A 17,951-nucleotide genomic window follows, 5' to 3' on the forward strand; every position below is an offset into this window, starting at 1 on the left:
GTATTCGATGGCTCAAACAAATGTTTATCTTTACGTGAGCCACACATAAAAAAAAGCCAGCAGACATCAGGCATCAACTCACAAGTTTGCAGAAGATCAGGGCTACATCAGAAGCAGTCTCCCGATGATCCTTTTGCATCCTGAAACTCCCTTTAAGAAGCACTTTTTTTGCTCATGCTGTGCATGCGTGCTTCAGGATTTCTCATAGCCTGTACAAAGACCCGGGCAATTCTATTGGTTTAAGTAGAAGGAATCAGTTTATAATTGCATGCAGAAATGTAGATGTCTGTAGTTATGTATTTAGAACAGCATGTAGTGACAAGAGAAGGAATGGCTTCAAATTGAAAGGAAGTTTTAGACTCAGTATTAGGAAAACATTATTTATTTTGAGGGTGGTGAGGCACTGGGACAGAGGATGCCCCATCCCCGGTTCCAGGCCAGGTTAGATGGGGCTTGGAGCACCGTGGTCTAGTGAAGTATCCTTGCCTATCGTGGTGGGGTTGGAGCCAGATGATCTTAAGGGTCCCTTCCAACTGCAAACTATTCTGTGATTTTAAATACAACCTCTATAGTGCACACTATAGAGCATATATAAATGGGCCAGCTGTCAGCAGCAGCCAGGCAAACTTTCAGGCAACTAAGAGAACATAAATTAGTGGTGTTCATAGTAGGCTTCTGACGCTGGCATCTCCGCTTCAGTGCAGATGAGATAGCCGTTTAACGCATACACACAAGCATCTATTCGAAATCAAACGCATATGCAAGGAAAGGGAAAAAGAAAAAAAAAAAAAAAAAAGGCAGGACAAATTCTCCGGAGGCCGAGCATTCACGCCCAGCCGCGGCACCACCACCGGCCGCAGCCGCCCGGCGGTTCCGCGGCCCCGCAGCAGCGCCTGCGCGGCCGCCCGCCCGCGCTCGCCGGCCCCCGAAGCTTCGTGAAGATTCCGGAAGGCTCCGGCCGGCTCTTTCCGCCGCGGCAGCTGCCCCGCCCCCGGGGCTGCTGCCCGGCTTCCTTCCTTCCTTCCTTCCTTCCCTCTTCCTTCCGCCGTGTTCTACCGGGCTCGGCTCTCCCGGGCGGCGGGGCAGGAGGTGCCGCGGCCATGTCGCTGCTCTGCTACAACCGGGGCTGCGGGCAGCGCTTCGACCCCGAGAACAACACGGAGGGTGAGAGCGGCGGAGGGGCCGGGGCGCGGTGCCTCCCCCGCTGGCAGCGCGGGGAGCGGGGCGGCCTCCGGGGCTCTGCGGGGCGGTGTGAGCTCGACCCGCGCGGGGCCGGGCCCCGCCGCGCTGCGGGGCTCGCACCCGGCCCGCGGGCTGCTCCTGCCCCGGGGACACGCGTGCGGGGCCGGGGCAGGCCCGGCGCTGTCCTGTGTGCCAGAGGTTCTCAAGGCCCTCTGCTGAGGGCCTCTGTGCCTGTTGCATTCGTCGCAGCTACCAGCGGCTTTTTGGATGTTTTCAGTTTGGTTAGTTGGTTGGTTTGGTTTTTGATATTTTTTTTTAGTTCAAGTGTGTGGACTTGCAGCAGGTAATTAAATGTCTCTGAATTGCACACGTGTGCCTTTTCTTCCAAGTGCCTTAAGCCCTTGCAGTACTTCTGTGTTTGCTGGGAATGCTGGTGAAGCGTATTAAAAGCAGAAGAGTGAGTTGAGTTTTCAGAAGTCTTGCCCTCACCTGATTCCTAAAGTAACTCTGTTGGTTGAGTTTCTAGAATGCTCTCTGTTAATTTAATTTTTAGTGACCCCTAGGGCTAGAAGTAGGCTAACATGTTTTAACTTGTGCATTTTCTGTGGTTTATAACCGTGGCTATAAGGAGTGTTTATTTTTCCCAGCTACTTGTTTTTGCATAGAGAGGGGCAACATATTGAGTAGGACTTGCTAATGTTTATAACAGCAGAAGTGGGCATAGCTGTGGAATGCTTACATTTAGTGATCTCTTCCACCACTATCCCTGACACCCCTTTGCCCCAAAAGGCAAAGCAGATAAGGGTATTTATTATTAAAAAAAAAAAAATCCTATTAGGACTTTTTGACCTGTACTCCTTATAAAAATAACACTTCTTTACAGTTTGTGATCTAGCTGTAGTAAACTAGGTCAGGTTGGCATGGCCATATGCTAGCTCTGTGGTGCTTGGGTTGGGGAAAAAAACTTCATGACGTGAAATTTGTTTCAGTAAGTGGCTGGAACATGTAGTGGAATCACTATGTCCTAGACTAAGCATTTCTGAAGGTAAATGTAATTATTCACAGATCGCTACAAAGAACCAGGTTTTGCGTATGGGTGACTCCTACAAATTTCTACTTTGACATCTTATGAAAGGACTGTTAAAGTGCTTTAAGGATGCAGCAGTAAGGTGATAGTAGTGTGTGCAGAGTAGGATCAGTTTGGCTACGAAATTGACATCAAAAAAGCTCCAAAGAAACAAAAATCTGAAAAATTGTGGTACTTGTGTCTCCAAAAATTGCCTGAGGGTTAGAGAAAATGGCTTTGAAATACTTTGGTCTTTCTGGTAAAGGAAAGATATTAACAGCAGTGGGGACGTAGCTAGTATTGGGTTTTGTTTTTTTTTATTAAAATGTAGAATAGCAACCAAAGGCTGCAGCAATCTGATCTCATGCAAATCCCAACTAGAATATGCTTTTATCTGCTTGTATCCTAATTTTCCAGTTTTCCCTGCCTAGTGTGAGAAGGGCTCCTTTGTGTCAGGTAAGAGCTGTTGGACTCGGCGTGAGCGCAGATGAGCTGGTGTTTTACTGTCCTCTAGCAGGCTCAGATCCCACTGGCTCTGCTGAGGCACTGCAGAGCTCCTTGTCCTGGCATCTTCTCTCCCGGAGCACGCAGGGCCCTCAGGAGACAGCAGCCAATTGGACTGTCACTTGCTTCATCTGGTACCTACTGCAGAGCAGGCTCCAGGGAGTGAGGAAAAAGGATTGCACTTGGCCAGATGGATGACCAGGCACTTGTCTGTGTCTGCCTTGAGCTGGAGCATAGCCACCCCTGAGATAGTTGATTTTGTGATGGTTCTGGTCTCTAAAATGGTTGCTGTTATTAACAGCATCTCTCCAGTAAAGAATGCTTGTGAAGAATTAGAAATAGTAATTTAAGTCTTCTGACTCAGAAATAATTTTTGCTACAAAACAGAGTTTATTCTCATGATGCTTCTAGTGACATACTTTTATACTTTTGGAAATGAATAGCCTCTACTTTTATTTGATTTAACAGTGAAGTCCTGGTCTCTATGCAAAATAACCACCTTTTTCCTTTTTGATTTTCCTGTGAGGTTTACCAGCATTAGCTTTTCATCCTGAAACTGAAGGAATTGATAAAGGTTTATGGATATATTTGTAAGTCTTGCTGAAGAACTAATGTCCCAAGATTTTTGCATTTTGAGTTAAGGTGGGAACTGATGTCCCTCAGATTATATTAGTGCTTTAGACTAGGCATTGAATATAAAATCAAAGAAAATTATACAAAATTATGTTTCTTTTAAAATCTACATATTTATAAAAAAGATAAAAACAACTAAATTTGGTTTGGGTTACTGCCTATTAAATATCTGTAGGCAGATTGCTAATAAAGTTGTTAATCACTCTTTTTTTTGCTTCCTATTATATGCATTGTTAATGTTTGTCACTTTAAATTTTAAGTGTTTCTAATTTTGCTTTAAAGGCTAAAATGTAGTGGTTAGAGTCAAGTCAGTAAAATACTATCCATGCAGTAAATGGCAGTGAGAAGTTATATAATCAGAGCAGTTTTATTACATGTGAAAGGAATACAAGTAAAAGAGAACAGCTGTGTAAAGTTGATAAACATCTGTAAATACAAACACTTTCATTAATGGAGGCTGTGGTCCAGTGTAGTGTTTGTACAGAATGTATTAGTAATAAATAGTATTGACACATCAGAATTGTGTGTGTGGAAGACTAACCTTTGGGTTCAAATCCTTAGGTGACTTACGATACTACAAACATTGAAAAAAGAACAAGGTAATTTCGGTTCAAATCATAAACTCATGATGTGCTTTAAGAGACTTTTTTAACAGAATGCTTCTCAATAGAAAGCTCTGATCAGGTTCAAATAGATGAATTTGAAGTGATAAATCAGTATTTTCTGTTGGTCAGGTAGCCATAGGGTCACCTTCTTCTGCAAAATTACCAGTCGGGCCTGGTTACTGATAAAGGCTAGGGATGATCCATAGACAGTTTACTTGCTCCATGTAAAAGCAGTAGTTTGTCTTAGACACCTGCTTTCTAGTTTGTGTTGTAATATACATAAGAAGAAAGAAGACCTGATTATTTATGTTTAATATATGCACTCAGAGAGCATTTTTTATGAAATCTAGATTTTTCTGAGTAATGATGTGCATTCAGGGAAGTGGCGTAGCTTATGGCATACATAAATTGCAGATGTGGTATTTTTTGCTGGGTTTGTAATCATATGAATAAAGATTCTTGGTATGCTTCAATATTAATAATAATGATTGTCTTCTAGGTTCATGCACATACCATCCAGGTGTGCCCGTTTTTCATGATGCTCTCAAAGTAAGTATGCAACTGTCCCTTTAAGTATTATCATTTTGGTTTTTCATCTTTTTAATTGCAGATCTTTCAGTGTTAAGAAACTGATGTTCAGCCTATCATGAGCAGCCCCATGAAATTAGAAAAGCACAGTTACTCATTCCTGAAAAAGAAATTAAAAACTCCACTCATATGGTCTAAATGCCATGCAAGTCTAGATGACTTGTTTCCTGTTGATTAACTGACTTTAGGTCTCTCAGCAGTTTAATTAGGTCCTCTAAATAGGACTGTGGAGCCATTGAGAGGTTTCATATTCTTTAAATTAATTAACCTGCTTGGAATTCAGAGCAGCTGCTTGTGGTCTGATGTGGCCAGGGCACTAATGTGTATGTGACATTTGTCTGCTTTAAGTAACAGCAGTTCATTTAATCAGCCAAATGAGGATGTTGGCTGAATTGGGACTGGTCACCTATGCTTCTTATGCAGCTGTCCAAGATTCTTGGGCTCCATCTTCAGTGAAGAATTAAATATACCTTTGATGGGTCTCCAGTGCTTAGGCCTGACTGCACAGCCCATCCTTGGTTTTGTGCTAAACTGTTTTCCCTCTTCAGAATCTGCTGGATGCATACAAAGTGCTTACAGGGAATCATCTCAGACACAACTGCTGAAACAGTAGTGGAAATCATTCTAATAATTTAATTGTGTGTAGTCAGAAATCTGCTGTCCAAAAATGGAGCCTGGCACTTTATTAATACTGGTGTTGCCTAATTGACTTTTCTTAAAACACTAAACTGCTGTTTAGCTGAGCTTTGAGGGGAGTGAGTGTTGGTTTTTTTCTTGGTATTTAGGAACTGCTTCTGCTGGAAGTGCATTTCATCCCAACAGTGTGGTGTCTTTTGTCCTTTTGAAAGCTTCTGCATTTGTGCTGGGCAGTGTGTTTGCTGTGAGCTGTTGCTTATATTGCAGTACTGACTCTAGAATCGTCCATTGTGTGCCACTGGCAAACTGGGACAAATGCTCTTAGATCAAACACTGTACAGTTGCTTAGACAATGGTAAATTTTTTTTGTACATTTAAATTATAGCTGTAAATTATGTACATGTAAATTATAGCTGTCCTCAGAGCACAGTACAAAAATCTTCTACATAATTACAAAGAGAGGAATTATACAGTTGGCTCAAAAACTTAGTTTTACTCCCTCTTTCTCTTACATACTCACTGTTTATAAACAAGTACCACTTTGCCCCTTCTCCTTATCCTAATTAAAAATTTTTCATAAATGCAAATGAGCAGTTTTCTTCATGCTATCAGTTTAGATAATCTAGGTGGGCAGGATGAACCTTTTGTTTCCTCAAATGTGGAAATAGTTAATATTTTGAGGGTATTTTAGAACGCCCTACATAAACCCATTGTGTTACACCACTTAAGCTTTTAAAGTGCTGGTGCATTAATCAAACTGTTGTCTCTTTGAGAGAGAACTGTTATTCTTTGAGTTCTAAGATATATTATTTACAGTGGCAAGGCAATTTGCTCTAAAACTGAATGTCTGGTTTATATAATAAAAAGTGTTCTTAATTGATGTAGTTAGATTGCTGTGCAGTGCACATATCTAGCTCTGTTGATGGGAAATAAGCAATTGAAAGATTTGAGTGGTGCTCAAGAAAAGGAAAAAAAATCCCTATCATTTTTGGAAGAGAGCCTGTGCATTGAGCCTGGTCTCAGGTGTAATATTTGGTTTGCTTACATGTTACTTTATGAGATGAAGTAACATTTCTGTTGTCTGTTGTACAGAGTTGGCACCTAACTTACCGTGGAAGTATTGCCTCACATTTACTGAACTTTCTTATTAAGGCAGCATCAGCAAACTAGAAGAGTTCTCTGGCTTTTAAAATTGCAGATGACAGTATTGTCCACAGTAGGGAAGAAAGCAATTGCTTAGCTTGATGTGCCATATCTTTTAAAGAAATATAATAAATATTTTACTTTTTTTAATCTGTTGTCAAGCTCGGTAGTCATGCCTGTGTTGTTTCTCTTCCAAAATGTTTATAGGGTTGGTCATGTTGTAAAAGGAGAACAACAGACTTTTCTGACTTCTTAAGCATTGTGGTATGTACTCATGATTATTTACAATTTCGATACTTGTCAAGTGACTGTGATTAATATTAAATGGTGCATGTGCTTGCATGTTTTAAATTTGCCTACTTCTCTTAAAACCATCTTAATTCTTATATACTCTGTTTTTCTTTGTATAATGCTCAAGGCTTCATATAATGAAGTCAAGGCTCATTTTCAAGCTTTAATTGTTAAAATTATCAAAATAGATTTTGATAGAACTGCTTGCTAATAAAGAAGGATGGTCAGCATTTATTGCTGCTTTGCTTGACTACAGAAAGTATGTATTTTTCTTTTAACTTATGTCCAAAATGAGAATATTTTCCTCTTTAGGCGTAGGTTTTCCTTTGCAGCCGGTGTTTAGAGTGGGCTAAGGGAAAAGATGGAGCTGAAGAAATGAGTCAAGAAGACTTGTTGCAGTTTTTGTTGATTTTTAATGCATATGCACCACACTGCATTTATATATAAATAAAAACATATGCTTTCCATAATAGGGCTGTACAAAGGGTCTCCATAACAGTGAGAAACCTCCTGAGCCTGTTAAACCAAAAGTCAAAACTACCTCTGAACGAAAGGAGCTAGCTGAACTGAAACCCAAATTTCAAGAACACATAATTCAGGCACCAAAACCATTGGAAACAATTAAGAGACCAAGGTACAGTATATGAAACTTAAGGTTTTCCAAATTTGTAGTCAGTTGGCCAAGTTAAAGCTTGCTTGGTTTTTCAGTGTTGTACATTTCATGTAGTGTAGAAATTCTGAAATTAAGACCTTAGAAGACCTTTGTTGTGCTAGAAGTGATGATGTTATCTTAAGCTTCAAAATATGAGAAAAGAATTCTGGTTATGACAAAGAAGTACTTGATCTTTCAGCACTTAGATCCACAAGAAGCAAAAATTGAAGTCTATAACCTCATAGCTTAAAATGCCACTAGAAGATGTGTTAAGTGTTTTAAATAGTAATAAAAATAATTTGGGGGTGCTTGTATTTAGATTCCTTAGTAGCTCTGATTTATTTTTATTTTTGCATAATATTTAGGATTTCCAGTTGAAAGCCAAGACTGCCTTCCAATTTTCTAGTCTGTTTTTTCATAAACAGTACGGATTAGCATTTACAAATGTAGTTTGTTTGTTAAAGGGAGGTTTGAAAGGAAGAGCCTTGTAGGAAGATTAAAAGTTACTACTTTGTCTTCTATAAATTCTTTCTCATGAAGCAGTTGACACTAATACGTGGATTTTTTTTTTTAGCCCAGATGAGCCAATGACAAATTTGCAGCTGAAAGTGTCAGCTTCCTTGAAACAAGCTCTTGATAAACTGAAACTGTCATCAGAAAATGAAGGGAGAAAAGGTAAGGAGACAGGGAGATTAAGTAGGTATGTGATGCTAAGCGTCACACAAATAAATGAAATGCAGATCTTGTTATTTCTGAAGTGATAGTTTCCTGTAATTATGTTCTTTTTCTTAATAATCTGGGAAATACCTTCCAGCCCAGGGAATGATGATTGAAGTCCAAATGTGGATAACATGGAGACTTGGTTGTCAGGAGGAGTTCATTTTCCTTAGCATTATTTGAACTGTGTCTTTTCTAAGATTTTGTGGTTAGAATGTACATAATGGGAGCATCCATTTCTGAATGTGACTGACAGTTACCAAAAAATGAACTTTACTCCCTGTTGTTGCAGAGACAGTATCATATAAAGCCTTCATAAATTGGTGAAATTCCTCAGAAGACTAGTTGATTCTCGCTTGTCTGTTTTTCCTCTTTCTTCTTCCCACATTTTATTTGGAATTTGGTTCCAGAGCTACACTGCTCCTTAAGAAACTTTGTAATTTCAACCTACACTTGTGGCTATTTTATGCTCTTTTGTTCTTGTGCCAAGTTAATTTAGCTCTTCTTTCTCTATGGTATCCAAATTATTTCTTTGTGTGTATTTATAGACAACAGTTGAAGCCTTTTACATTCTTAGTTTTATAAAACTGAACAAGATGAATGACTGTTCACTTCCCCTGTGATTCTAAGGATCCTCTTCATCTTTTTTTTATTGACGTCACTTAAAATGTGTAAAGATACAGAGCCTAGAATTTGATGCATAGGTAATACAGCTTTTGGAATGTTTCCCTGTACCTCTCTGGCAGATTTCACTGTCAGGCAGAAAATAGAAGCTTGAAGAGGAAGGTTTTTCTAATCTCCTCCTCAGCTCAGTTTAGTCCTTAATAAAAGCTAAGTGTTCAGTCAATTATACAATTCATTTGCTATAATAATCTGTTTACAGACGAAGATAGTGATGAAATCAGGATTGGGACGGCATGTAAAAATGCAGGCTGTTCAAAAGTAAGTGGCTCCGTTGTACTCTAAATGCAGCTGTTCAGCTATTAAGTGATCAGTTTTGGTTTTTTGTCTGCTGAAAGTTAATTTGGAAGAGGCACAAAGTCCATTGGGTTTAACAAATGCACATTTGATAACATGCTTTATTATGGACAAATGCGAGTTGTTCGCAGAAAGTCAAAGATTATTTTTTTCCTAAACCTGTCATGAACTTCTAATTAGTAAGCTTGTCAAATCCATTGTACTGAGGTGTTTCAACTTAACATATTAAATATAATATTGGTGAGGGGTGGTTTACTGATAACACTTGAGTTGCTCTTGATAATGTGTATAGATCAGAAGCATCTACAGATCTTAACAGTTAATGCTTCCTGTAAGAAGAATTAAAAAGTCAGTGTTTTAACACTTCTAGCACCAAAATTAGTCATTATATTACATAGCCATTCAAAGTGAAAGTTACAGTGACAGGCTTGTTTTGTGCAAAATGTGACAGTAAAATTTAAATAGCTATTTTACCTGGAAGATTTTGCATTATCTACCAAAGCTGTGGTGGGAGGAGAACTTTGGCAGTCTTTGTGTTGGGAAGAACTGATTTGATACTCAGTGGCTAAGTTGTATATTGTTTATTTTACTTTCTCTAGAGAATCCATGTGTTTTATGAATGACAAATTTAATTTATTTTCAAGTTAAGTTCTTGTTTTCTCTGGATGCTCAGAGTATTTTAAAGACAGAAATCTCTGAGGATCTGCAGTGACCTTTGTGAGCATAGATGGTGTCACCATTAATGTGTGCCATTGAATTAATATAAAGACAGCTTCTCAGCAGTGCCAGAGAGCCTTCTGTGAAGGAAGGTTGAACAGTTACTTGGAAAAGCTAGGAAAAGCCATTAGATCTCGATTATTTACCCAAAAGCTTTGTTATACTTTGGTCATTATTTCTGGTTTTTGTCATGTTATGTTTTATTTTTTTCCTTGCTCCAAATCCTTTAACAGTAATACACTTTAAATGCTTTGTCCCACCAGACATACGAAGGACCACACAGCACAGAGGAAGTATGTATATACCATTCTGGTGTACCTATATTCCATGAAGGGTTAGTATTCAGCTAACTTCCTTTTTTGTACCTGTGTTCTGTGAAGGGTTAGTATTCAGTTAACTTCAGGATTTTTAACTAGTCTGTTGTGTGTTCCTGCTTTCTTGTGTGTTCCTGCTAGATGTAGCCTTGATTTATTCTCTATTCCCTCTTCTGTCAAAAAATGGCAATGCTTGAAGGGGGTATACGGAAGTAAAAGTAATATTGCATAAAAAAAAGATCTTAAATGTTCACAGTAAATAGTGTCCTAAATATTGTTTGTTAATTACTTTGCGAACTTTCAAGGATGAAGTATTGGAGCTGTTGTAAAAGAAAAACTTCTGACTTCAATACATTTTTAGCTCAAGAAGGCTGCACAAGAGGAACACATGTATGGACTAAAAAGGATACAGTAAGTAGCATTAAGATTGCATTCTGTAACTGGCCATTCTGAATTTTGAATACTGAAATGTGGTTTGGAGCTTGATTGAGTTACTGCTGTAGCTGAGCTGTTACAGATCACTACCTCTGACATAATGTGGAGGATACGTAATGTGCACAGCAGGAAAACTGAGAAATGGAGTGTGAAGTAGTCTGTGGTACAGGTATACTTGATTCTTTAAGAATATTATATATAATAATGGACCAAAACACTTGAAAAACATTATTTGGTCACATGATGGATACAAGTGAACACAAAGTTATTGTTATGAATGTATTGGCTGTTGCAGAGGCAAAAAGGTTATGACACTGGAAACATCAGGAATGTTTAACAGAAGAAAATAAAGGTATATTGTAAAAAGTGTAGTTTCATTACCTCATTCCAAAGCGATTACTTCACAAATCCTTTACTTCCTTTAAATTTTATAATTGCTGGCTGCTTTGAATATTTCTGTTTTTATTCAAGAATTATTTGCAAGTGCAGAAAGTAAGGATTAAAAAAAAGCTGAAGACATGAGTCCAAAGCAGGAAAGTGTCGAAAAATGTAGAAAAAGAGAGTAAAGAATTTCCCCACATGTAAAGAAACCATGTGTATACTAACTGTATGTGTATTGAGATAATGGGCTTTTATCCAGCAAGGTTTTTTTTTTTTTTTTACTTGAGCTTTTTTTTTTTATTTTGAGGGTTTTTTCACAGTTTACTTTTTTTGCATCAGAGAACAGAAGGTAATACATTTTTTTGCAGGACTATGAAGCACTCTTGGAGTAATGGCATTCTTTCTCTTTGTTCAGTTCCTTTCTATAACCTGCTGGCTAACTGTAGTCTTGGAAAAGAAGTTGATCTACAAGTAACATATTTTTGTTGCAGTTTGTTTGAGAGGGAGATACTGAAATACTTAGTAAAACGAATTGCAAGTGGAGTCTTGCAGTCTCCTGTGAAGATGAAATATAGTCCTTTATTAGCTATGCTAATTGGCTGTTAAAAAAAGTACTGGGCATTTACGCTGTTAATCTTGAAAAAATATTCAAATGTAATTCTAATTTTTTTTGTACCTTTTTCCTTATGTAGGGTACAAAAGTAGTTCCATGCAGGCATGATTGGCACCAGACTGGAGGAGAAGTGACTGTTTCTGTATATGCTAAAAATTCTGTCCCTGATCTGAGCTACGTAGAAGCTAATAGCACAATGGTGAGCCTCTACCTTAAGATCAGCATCTTCAACCTAGGAAAATCTGTTCAGCTTTATTTACGAGGCAGAGATAGCATAAGATTCTATTTTGAGTAACTGCTTTTTCTTGGCATTTGTGTTTGTTCAAGTATGTATAGCTTTTTTTCTCCCTTCTGTTTGGACATCTGCACTTTAATGTGTGGGGGTATTTTAAAGCTGCAATAAAATACGCAAAAAAAAAAAAAGTCTTTAATTTGACTTCCATAATTAAAACCCAAGCATGATGGGTTTGCATCATATGTATAAATACACCCAAGCATGATGGGTTTGCATCATATGTATAAATAATTATAGAGTCATCATTTAGTTGTATTTGACTTAATGTAATTTGATACCATTCTTCATTGTATGCTGTTTCACAGCTACTAATATTAACCAGGTGTCAAAATGCCTCTGTGATTTCTTTATCTAAAATAAGCTACCAGTGGTCACTGTTAACTGCAACTGTATCAGAATGTATTAAAATAGATACTCACTTCTATTCTGAGGGACAATTTTATCACTTTGGTCATTGTAGGATCCAAATACTAAAATAGTATATTCTGTTTAAACATGCTTGAGGTGTCAGATGTTTTATTAACATGATAAACTGTTCTTATTTCTTTTGTTTTTCCTGTTAAGGTAAATATCCATATTGTATTTGAAGGAGAAAAGGAGTTTCATCGTAGTGTGAAGTTATGGGGAGTAAGTATAAAAATATTTTTTCTATTAAAAAGAAACAAACAAAAAATCAAACAAAAAATCCCAGAAGGAAACCGAAACATAAGCCATTAGCTTCCTCTCTTTCAAAATGGTTTGGTTTTCCTCATTACTCTTGTTTTTTGAAAGAATTTCTGTTGCATAACATTGAGTAATTACATTTAAATCTGAATATAATGACCCAGGAGTGTGCCATAATAATGGGCACTGCATTGTACAGAAGGTGGCCTTCCATGGTCTTTTCTGATCCCAGCACCATGGTAGTGGTATTGCAGAAACCCCTTGGTTCTGTACGTTAGCCAGTGTATGTTAAATGTGCATAGGCCTATGTTTATGCCATAAACATTCCATAGCTTGGGAATGGGAAACAATCTTGTTTTCAAGATCCTAGAGGGATCTTCATCTACCTAAACATCTACTGAAACTTAGTGATGAGAAACTCCCTAACTTAATTCCCCAGTGTCTATAAGTCTGTTAAATTGAAGTGTGAAATACGTTTACTGTTCCAGGTGATCGATGTAAAGAGGAGTTACGTGAACATGACCGCTACAAAGATTGAGCTCACTATGAGAAAAGCAGAGCCCCTTCTCTGGGCAAGTCTGGAGTTACCAGTATCCAACACACAACCAAAACAGGGGAGTTCGGATCAATAACAATTCCAAGAGACAAGTTATTTCCCATGATAAAGTGGTGACTTGCTACTGTAATCAAATATTTAACTTTTATATAGATTTCTCTTTTTTTTTTAATGCTAGTTCATCTGTTCCCTTCTAGAAAGAAATTTGACGCACAGTAAATGGGGGTGTAAACTTGAAAGGGTAACAGTTATTTCTGCTCTTGCTCCCCTGGGTATGTTTATGCTAGAAGCGATGTCTCCATGGGAATTTAGAGTAAAACAGCTATTGCCCTTTGCTTGCAGCCTTCCCTACCATGCACTGACTATCCCAGTAGATGTGCTCTCTATTCACAGTGAGTGGTGTTGTTTTTCAGCTGTTCTGTTCAGACTGGATGCATTTGGTAGCCTGTGTTAAATTCAACACTGTTATGAAGCATACAGTAATGCAGATACAAAAATCTGAGATTGAACTGATTAGCATGTAATTCTACATCTAGAGTAAAAGGTTACATAAACAGAAATAGGAAGTTGTACACTTGTAGGCTTTCATGTTCTGAAACAAAGGTTTGTTTCAATTACCTGTTGGCTATGGAGGAATGAAATGAACGGTGTTATTCCAAGGATTTCAGTACTTGCTGACTCCTGCTGTCTTTCATGTATCAAAGCAGATCAGGTTAAAATTTTTAAAAAAGGTGGCAAGAAGGGATTTATTTTACTTGTTTACATTTGCTCTTTGAATAGTTAAATATTAAAGCAAATGGACAGTGAAATGGCTGTGTAACTTAACAGTTCAGCTGTGCAGAGTATGCAAACAGGAAACTATTGTAAAATTACCAAAGTGCTGTATATATTTGGCAGCCTTTTTAGAATGTATAGTCTGTCCTGTTTTACAACATCGAAAATATCAAGACTCAAAGTAGATGGATATGTGTAGTAGGAGAAGCCAGGACACCCTGTAGGTGTCTTGGTAAAACAATTTCCACATAGATATGTGTGTCTCTTGACTCTGACAATGGTCATGTAAGAACTGCAGTTATATACAGGACAAATTTTAGCAGAAACAACATGCTTTAAAATGTCTGTCTCAAATTGTAATTGTACCTTTGACTCAAAATACTTTAAAATAATACTGTATCTTTTGAGCAGACTGTAATTAGAAATTAGGATCTTAGTTTTGTTTTCAGTTTATCAGTAAAGGTGTGTGGCTGAAAAGAGGATAGCTGTAAAAATGAGATTTTTTTTTTTTTAATCCAGGCAGCAACACACACAGTAACGTTACTTTCTATTTCTGGTTGAAATAGTTCCTTAATTTTGGCTTGCAGCTGAAATAAAAATGTTTTCCTACTAAAGTAATAAAAAATGCACACCATTATTTATTGTGCCTAATCCTGTATATGTAAACAAGAGGTCTTGTGGACTGTTAAAATGCGTGGATGCTCATCTACTAGCCTTGGCAGACCTGGAATAGTGTCAGGAGAAACACAGGGTGTAGTAAAGGCATTCTGAAGTGAAATACAGATTTCTGAGAATCTTGCTGTTTTCCAGTAGGTCTGATTTGACTCAGACATCTGTCTCTAACAGTACTTGAAGTCCTACTTCATGCTTAAAGTAGTAGGAAATACATTACCAAAGAAACCATCCCTGAACACCAAGAAGGTAACACTGGTGATACAAATATATATATATATATATATATATATATATATATACATAAAATTGTTTTGGTGCTTCTCTATCTTAATTTCAAGATCCTTTGTCCTCATTTACTTAGTTTGAGCATGGTTGTATGCTCCCTTGGGCCCTTCTAAAAAATTTCAACTCTAAGTTCTGCTGTATAGATTCTATTAACCTCTAATAATGTCTTTTTTTTCCTCTTTTTTTTTAAATCTGAAAATGTCAGGTACTGCAAAGTGATAGGGTACAAGCTTATAAAATATGTGCCTGCCAGGTGATCCTCTGAAAATGGAACAGATGTTCCTTGATGTGTTCTGAACCAACAAGTGGAGTACTTATTAGTGTGACACTGAGAACATCAGTGGATGAAAAATTCTAGATAGATGTAGCTACTAGCATGCCATCTGTGTTTGTGTGTGCAGAGCTCTGAACTTGGACAGCAAAATTAGTAGTGCTTAAACACCAGGATAAAGTTCTTGTTTAACAAGCAAGTTCAAATGTGTCTATCCATATGGATATATAAATATCCTAAATATGTTAAAAAAATATGGAAAACATATTTTCTCTTGATTTGCATCCTCATGTGCAGTAGGTCTACATAATGTAAAACCTATTTTAAAGAACTACATGGAAAACGGAATTCCTTGGGAAAACAGAATTTCTGTTTTTAAAGAAGTCGTATTCTGTGTTAGTGCACTAAACTCTAAATGGAGAGAAATGTGGATGAATGGGTCATCTGCTGTGAATGCTGTAGGCTTTGGGATCTTGTAACTACTTGTTACACTCTTTCAAACTATGTTCTGCTGGTAGCTTAGTCACCTTGGCCGTGAGTGGGAGACTGCAAACACAGTCTCCAATTTTGCTTTTGCTTTTTATTCATTCCTCCTGCTCTTCTCCTGTTGTTCATACTTTCAGCACAAAACTAAAGATACTTCAGGTGTTCTATAATGACTCCCTCCATCAGTGGCATTACAACCACTTTTAAAACTTACCTGTTTAAAAAGGCAAACAAACAAATCAACATTTGAAAACCCCACCAGCTTTGGTCAGGCAAGAAGGTATAGATTGTACAATTACAGCATAGTTTCTGTGGCCTGGAATGCTTTTCAAAATAAAAGTGTAAACTTTCAGATGGCCTAGACTGCCATAAACTGTCTAACTGCAGCAGTTCTTAGCAGTTTTTTATAACCACATGTCCACATCTATCCTGAAGCTGCAAGAGCTGTATCACTCACTGAATTTGTGTATTTTGAGCAGTTGCTCACAACAGGCTTCAGCACACCAAGGGTTCTTCCTGGTGTTTCATGCAGTGACATCTTGACGTGCATAGTGGTAGCAGACACTTGGATGGAATATTGGCTTAGTTATAACTTTCATTAGTAAGTGTGGAGAAGAAGGTAAGGCCAACTGTAGTGTACTAACGCAACGATGATACTTTCCCAAAAGCAAGATTTGTCAATTAAGCAAAGTGATATTTGATCACAGGCATTCACCTGTCTAATAATATGACACTAAATTGCAAACCAGTATGATCAGGAGTACTTGGTGTCAAATTCATCCTTTTTTCATGTTCTCAGATGTTGTGCTTTATTTATCAAATTAAATTGATACAGTCTAACTATATTTTTATAAATAAGTTTTTAAGAGATGTAGTGTGTTTCAGTATGGGTTTATGTGTTACACATGTAGGCAGGCATGTTACATGAGTCAGATCTGACTGTCCAGGTGTATATAAAATTCACCTTCACGATCCCTTTATAATACAAACAATTGCATGGGTATACAAGTTTGACAGAAATCTTAATCTCTTCCCTCATATATAAGCCCATTTTCCTGTCTAACATATTTTGTACCAAACATTACATCCCAGGTAAAAAGTGATAGGATGAAACGACCTCAAGTTGTGCCAGGGGAGGTTTAGATTGGATGTTAGGAAAAACAATTTTCATGGAAGGGGTTGTCAGGCATTAAAACAAGCTGCCCAGGGAAGCAGTGCAGTCACCATGCCTGGAGTTGTTGAAAAAAACATGGGTATTGCACTTAAGGACATGGTTTAATGGTGAACATGGTGGTGGTGCTACCTTGGTGGTTAGTGATCTTAGAGGTTTTTCTAATCTTAATAATTCTATGATTTTGTATCCGTAACAACATTTCTTGGAGGAATTGGAATTTATGTGAAATGCTAATACACTGCTAAGCACAGGGCTGATCAGCTACTCTGACTCTTAGGTGGTGATACAACTTGACAAATCTTCCATCGGATGGTATCCTGGATTGTGTACATTATCAAGTCACCATTTCAGTAGCTGAGGAATTAATTTTACTAGGAATTTTGCCTTGGAAAAAATATATACCTGTTCTACATAATGATGCATTTTTGGCTTGCATTCTTTAAACATGGCATGGGTATTGATTAAATACTGTATCTGTTAATGATAATGATCTTTCCCAATTTGCTACGATTTTTTTTTACTTCTGTTCAGGAAGGAGATTGTTTTCAAAGTAATGAGTTATGTGTCTGGAACACTTTAGGGTGGTAATAATTTTGCCATTATAAGAGTCTTGAATTACAGTTGAAGAGGAGATGTCTTTTCGCATGGCTGTTTGATTCTGCACATTCACAAAACTTACACACAGAAATTAATCTCGTGTCTTCATGCTCTAGTTTTTTTCTAAATGTATCCAATAAAATTCTTATTACATGCTGGTTGCATTTGGGGGTTGTGTTTGACTCCTTTTTCTGTGGGTAAGAACTTCCTGTTAGTTTGCAGTATGGTTGTTGAAGCAAAATGTAAGTGGGCATTTTCTACATGTGAGTCTTATTTAGGAGGGAAACTGCATCACCAAGGGGATTTTTCCCCACCTGTAGTTCCTTTCTTTGCTTGTTGCTTTCTAAAGCTACAGCCCAGTCAGGATATGAGTTTTGCAGAAATCTGAGTGTGGTTACTGAGATGGGGGCCTGTCTCATTCACAGAAATAGTTCAGTCCAAGAATTTTGAGCTGTCACAAACTTAATGGAAGTGGAATAATTCCAGATAACAGTGGCTGTTTCTAAAGTTGCTGAAGGTACTGTTGCTTTGATTTTTTTTTTTTTCTGGTGTCTTAGAAAAAGAAGATACTTTCCAAAACCTCTGGCATTGACTTGGTGTAGAAAAGGGTTTGCCTCTTGAAGCCTGATATCTTCTATGGTAATAAATACTTGGGCTTTTCCTGAAGTTTGGGTAGATGTTTTAACCAGAGGGTAACCGAGATATTGTCACAGACGTTAC

At 37.7% G+C, this 17,951-nt stretch overlaps 1 protein-coding gene across 1 annotated transcript; it reads left to right on the forward strand.

The window, feature by feature from the left end:
- Positions 1-920: 920 nt before the first annotated feature.
- Positions 921-17,395, forward strand: CHORDC1 (cysteine and histidine rich domain containing 1). The gene is made up of 11 exons (XM_068181550.1): positions 921-1,164; positions 4,490-4,539; positions 6,565-6,621; positions 7,122-7,282; positions 7,875-7,975; positions 8,901-8,959; positions 9,976-10,046; positions 10,332-10,437; positions 11,535-11,654; positions 12,315-12,377; positions 12,902-17,395. Exons 1-11 carry the CDS (start codon positions 1,101-1,103, stop codon positions 13,043-13,045), a joined length of 996 nt encoding a protein of 331 aa, XP_068037651.1. The 5' UTR covers positions 921-1,100; the 3' UTR covers positions 13,046-17,395.
- Positions 17,396-17,951: the final 556 nt, after the last annotated feature.

This window comes from Anomalospiza imberbis, chromosome 2 (genome assembly GCF_031753505.1).
Source record: "Anomalospiza imberbis isolate Cuckoo-Finch-1a 21T00152 chromosome 2, ASM3175350v1, whole genome shotgun sequence".
NCBI classification, from domain to species: Eukaryota; Metazoa; Chordata; class Aves; order Passeriformes; family Viduidae; genus Anomalospiza; species Anomalospiza imberbis.

Excerpts from the sequence above, each read along its gene's own strand:
- CHORDC1 (XM_068181550.1), top strand. The coding sequence starts at position 1,101 with ATGTCGCTGCTCTGCTACAACCGGGGCTGCGGGCAGCGCTTCGACCCC. Across the intron at positions 1,165-4,489 it reads CCCCGAGAACAACACGGAGG|GTTCATGCACATACCATCCA; the intron begins GTGAGAGCGGCG and ends ATTGTCTTCTAG. Across the intron at positions 10,438-11,534 it reads TATGGACTAAAAAGGATACA|GGTACAAAAGTAGTTCCATG; the intron begins GTAAGTAGCATT and ends TTCCTTATGTAG.